General features: G+C 35.5%; 1 protein-coding gene across 1 annotated transcript in view; it reads left to right on the top strand.

Moving 5' to 3' along the window:
* The window catches only part of LOC108754132, a 94,439-nt gene extending 89,239 nt beyond the window's left edge, over positions 1–5,200 (top strand). Inside the window, exon 3 of the mRNA XM_018496225.1 lies at positions 3,637–5,200. Within this exon, the coding sequence (XP_018351727.1) occupies positions 3,637–5,055 (1,419 nt within the window). The 3' untranslated portion in view covers positions 5,056–5,200. The remainder of the gene's footprint in view (positions 1–3,636) is intronic.
* The last annotated feature ends 385 nt before the right edge of the window (positions 5,201–5,585 follow it).

Below are 5,585 nucleotides of genomic sequence, written 5' to 3'. Positions count from 1 at the left end.
TATATTATAAAAATTAATTTTTTTTCAAATCTACAATTAAATAATAAAATATACTAAAAGTTTCAAAAAGATTGATTCAATACATTCTTCACAATAAATTACCGAAAATTAATAAATTTTTAGCTATTTACTTGAGTTTTCCCTCTTAAGTTTTGTGTTCACGATACTAGAAACCGAGATCTAGGACAGAGAAAGAAATAACAACTCACATTCGATAAATTTGGTCACATAACCAATGCGATTAGTTAATTCTTTTTCCATCTCCGAGATCTCGGATGGATTTCTACATCGAATACCAGGATTTAAATTAAGAGCACAAACATATGCATAACGCAAAAGGTATAATGCATAAGAAAATGAACCAATAAAAATTCTTCATTTCCTTCCTTTTCATGAAATAAAGAACTAGTTAGATTTCTTGCCTTATGCTTTATACATGTATGTATAAGACTCTGTACTCTTGGCTTTAGACTCTATCAATATTCAAATCATTAATGGCTGCATTCTACAAAACACAACAGTTTTGCAACCGTTTTATGATTGTCTGTTTTTATTAATTTGTATTACAAATAATTTCCGTACCATGAAAACATATTCGTCTTAGAATATTGCGTTTTAATGCGACCCGGACACGCTAAGTTTTTTTCTTCACTATAATCCAGTTGACTATTTTAATTATTTTTAATCTATCTTATGTGTCTTGCGTTATGAAATACTTAGCTAATTATATTTATTTCGTATCCGCTTTTTATTAAAAGGAATAATATTCAATATCTTTTTCATGCACTTAGCATATATGTATTTTTTCTTTTTTAAAGAAGTTTTTTTTTGGTCTTATTATATGCAAAATCTACACCTGGTTTGTCTTAATAAATTTTTCATCGATCTTTCTTGTATTTCTTTCGAAAGCTAGTTGATATATGTGATGATTCCTGATTTTAGTACAATCAACAGAATAAATAAGCATATTAATCTTGCACTAAGAAATGTTTCTTAAGTACTGATAACAGTATTCCATTACCAAACGACATAAAGAATGATCAGCGGTACTTCTAAGACTCTTCGAATAACTGGTTCCATATGTACGTGCAAATATGCGCGCGCAATCAATGATTCTTAACTCTGCAATTACACGATAAAAAATTGTACATAATTCATTATCACGACACGACCCTAATTATTATCGTCAACTCGATTGCACCTCGTTAACTGCAGAACAAAACACATACTGCTTACTCTCTCGAATTACAATACATCTTTTCGTTTATATTGCTGTATTTAAATACGAATAAAATAACGTAATATTCTTTTATACATATACGAGTATATATATATATATATATATATGTATGTATATATATATTAAATCAAAATTAATACAAGATGAAAATTAATGTTAATAACGATTCGTTTTCCCTGAAAGCAATTTGAATCATTTCAAATGTATTCTGATTGAATTCACTATTAATTTATGTACAAATCAAACAATATTGTTCACACTAGTATTTCAAAAAAAATTGATTGGAAAAAATAATATTTTTTATAAAATTTAACTCCCAAGTTTCAACGATTATTTCTGACTAATTCTTCCTCTTCATATAGTAATCGTCAATTGTAAGAGATATAGAACATTTAGAATAACATGCAGAAACGTTCTAGAAAACTAGAATAATACGGCAGACCTTCGCGAAATAATCAGGCACTCAGGGTTCTTTAATAAATGTACGCGACGTAAATATATGAACGATTTAAACTCAATTCCAAATAAAGAAAAAGTTGCATTGTTCATAATTATTAGCAACGAGTTATTCTCGCTCGAGAATGCGGTTAATTCGCGAATCATCGACGAAATGTCATCTATCTGCACTCGCAAATGAATCACACGATCTTTATCGAGACAAAAAAACCGATACCGATGGAATAACGTTAACAATTTACGCCATATAAAAAGTGGCCATTTAACTGTAATGACAGCAGTAACAAAAAGATACATCTCAATATTACGCGCTTTAGTAGAATAATAAATAGGTTTGTGTTATAATTTGCGATATTTAAAAGCATCCAAAAAATGACAAATAAATGATTATAAATAATCACATATATCTGAATATTAAAAAATATATTGACAAAATATTTTTGATTATTATTTAACGTAATATTTCGAGATACTTTAAAGAATATTCTCAAGTAAACAAAAACTATTCTGTGAATATTATAAAGACAAGAAAAAATTATTTAAGAAAAAATTAATTTCCGAGAAAATTATAACAAAATTATTCTTAAATATTCTTAAACATAATATTGCTGTCCTTTTCTTCATGTATTTCATAATGCATTGGCCTGAGAATCTCCGTTAAATATTTAGAAACGCATCATATAGTAACAATAAATTATCCGTGGTACAAGAAGAACAAGCAGCGCAACCGAGTCATAAAGTAGCATGGTAGTTGCATTCTTCTGACACTCTTTGCGACCGCCGTCTCCATTAGTTGTTTTATTTCTAATGAAATCATTATTTACTACAACTTTGCGATTCGCGGCGCTGTAATTGGCGTCACACCGGTAAGACTTCTATACGACATTACAAAGTCACTCGATAATTATCGAGAATTGCATTGAACTCTTTCGGATCGCTTTTCTTACTCGTCTACAGAAGAATGAATCCGAATAATTATTATTTTGATAGTGATAAACCAGATTTTTACAAGACAACTATTTCAACGTATTTATAGAAATTCTTGTAAAATACACTAGAATGTGCCACACAGCATAGAATGAAGCAATTCGAACCACTCGTCTTTCCGTAGTTAAACCGACAAATGTAATTGTCTGTGAAGAATACGGCTGCTTCCGTTCAACTACAAAGTTATAATAAAGCGAACGGCGAGATCACGGCACAATGTCTACCCTACACCATCGTTAAGCAGAGCTGGTCGGTTCCACATTACCCTTAATGTCCCACTAAGGAAACGGACTAGCGCTTTAACTTGCATTAACCTCATTTTGCGCACGTGTATTGCCCATTATTGCATCCTGCAACAAACGGATAGCGCCAACTGAGAGTACCTCTCGCCCTGTACAAACCGAGAATGCATCGCGAGCTTAATTGAGCCGGTGACTGGAAAAACGGCAAGAATTTTATTTCAAAGGAAACGCGTTTTCCTTACTCTTTGTTTCACAAGATACTCGACGCTATTACATATAACTAATGTATCTATAAACAGAATTGTAAATGCTCTTTTGGATATTTTGTAAAATAAAATTAATTTTAAATTAATTAATCTCAATTTCCTCCTTCCAGAAAATTCTCTTATATACTTTTAAGTATGAACATCAAAACAAACTAAAACGTCTTAGTTAAACACGACATTATCAATTAACAAAATAAATTGTCGTAATATTTAATTTTATGTGTTTTCAACAATTATCATACGACGCTAAATAAGCAAAGTGATTTTACCAGAAAATTTTCTTCAAAATGAATAAAAATAATGATAAAAATAATAAGTTAGGAAAATCCAAATAAATGCAATTGCTTTATAAACTCTCGTCAATAGCTTCGATTTCGTCTATAAGACCCTTTCAACATTACGAAATTGCCTATTTTATGAATTTATTAATTGTTTTCTGTTTCAGAATGACCTTACTGCAATGGAATGCCTCTTCAAGGAGGATATATTCGACGGAAATTACAACACGTACAGCTCGATACGTTGGTCTACAGCGAATAAAACTTTATACCTCGCTTTGAATCGCTACGGTCAACCGAGAAGGGTACAAGCCAAAGGTCACAACCTGGGCAAGCTGTCACTCTACGCCCGGGTGCTAACACGGCCAGTCGACACACAGAACGATACCAAACACAAATTACGTCATCACGGCAACAGTCATCGCCAAGTTGACATCTGTCCCCCTATATTATCCCAAGAAAAGGATGGTAGGGATAGGTTTAGATGTCGCAAGCGAAAGAAGAGAAAGAAGCGTAAGCGGCGGTGCAAATCGGGCGAGCAGCCCGGTCCCCAATGCCAAGGCCCTGAGGAACCGATTGCGAAATCAGTAACGGACATCGTAGAGGCGTCATCGGAGATCATCAGCGCCAGCAGCAACACGCCGGAATCCAAGAGATCCTGCGAGGGGGCAGCCAGCGAGGAAGCTTGCAGGCGGCAGGCCCTCTCGGTGCCGGCGAAGAAGCGGAAGTCGCGGATAGACGACGGCGGCAGGAACCTCACGCTCGGTAAGAACAAAGCATCAACGTCAAATGCGAAAAAGCCAAACGTCAGCGTCGCCGATAGTCAAAGTAAAAAGCCTGATTTGACGGACGGGAAGAAGAAGAAGAGGAAGAGGACGGGTCTGCAGCAGACGAGCCAGGGGAGCATGGTGGGATCGCCATCCCGGAAGCAGTACGAGCCTGGCACGACGTCCTCGTCCCAGGTCTCTTCGTCGCTAATGGCGCTCGCCAGCGAGGAGCAGCGGGTTTCGACAGCCACGTTGTCCTCTTCGCCATCTCCTCCTGGTGCGTCAACCGCTCTCTTCTCCATCATAAGGCCGAGCTCGCTACCGTTTGACCGTAAAAAGCTACCACCGTCTTCAAAGAATCATGTAACGAAACCGGTGGACTCGCGTAGGATAGGAAAGTTTTTCTCGGATTTCGCGAATTTGCCGGATCGACCGAGGTCGATACCAGCGATCTCGGCGACGTCGAGGAGCAAAATAGCGTCAACCACCAAAGTTCCTGTAGATACGTGCGCCTATATTACAAGCCCTCTGCCTCAATTCTCGCCAGTTCCCCTTTCCTCGTCCTTGCCTTGGCAGGAATCCGATGAGGACTCTTCGACTACGCTATCATACTCCTCGCTCGTCGACGAGGAGTCGTCCTCGACCGTCATGAGTATCGTCACAGTAGAGTCCAACACATTGGAAACTTCTGGCGAAGTTATCACGGAAATTACGACATTTAGGCTAGATGAAAAGAACTGCGAGGATGGTGGTTGCCATAAGGACGACATGGTCCCGCGGTCTACAACGAGATTCCCATTGGAGAGACTAGCAATGTAACTGGATGGCCGGAGGTTGATTTGTGCGTGAACGTCATTGTAAACTTACGTGTACATAGCAATTATTGTAGGTTACGACTTACTCCACATTCATACGAGAAGGTGATATATGACGTGTATCATAAAATTTTGATACTCGCGGTATAGGGGACCGATATGGCTGCAGTTTCAGTGAGATCAATTTAGTTATATCAACTTTGAATACATAAACACTTCGAGAAATTGAATATAATTTGAAAATAAACTTTTACTTGTAGTATTAAATTTCAGTTCATGAAATTGAAGTACAGATAATACAAATTTCGATAAGAATAATAAAGATTTAATTAGATATTTAAAAAAATTCTCTTTGTTAACGTAATTAAATTTTATGAATAATCTAATCTAATTATTATAAAAATTTATTTTTAATAAGCTTTTAACCTACGAGTAAATATTTTTATTTTATCAAGAATAATTAATTGCAATATAAAAACAACATGTAAAAAAACCTTTAACATACAGTTTTATCAAATTACTTGTAATCAATCT

Source organism: Trachymyrmex septentrionalis, unplaced genomic scaffold (assembly GCF_001594115.1).
Source record: "Trachymyrmex septentrionalis isolate Tsep2-gDNA-1 unplaced genomic scaffold, Tsep1.0 scaffold76, whole genome shotgun sequence".
In the NCBI taxonomy this organism is placed as follows: Eukaryota; Metazoa; Arthropoda; class Insecta; order Hymenoptera; family Formicidae; genus Trachymyrmex; species Trachymyrmex septentrionalis.
Note: the sequence above shows the minus strand (reverse complement) of the source record. Positions and strands in the feature narration are given on the sequence as shown.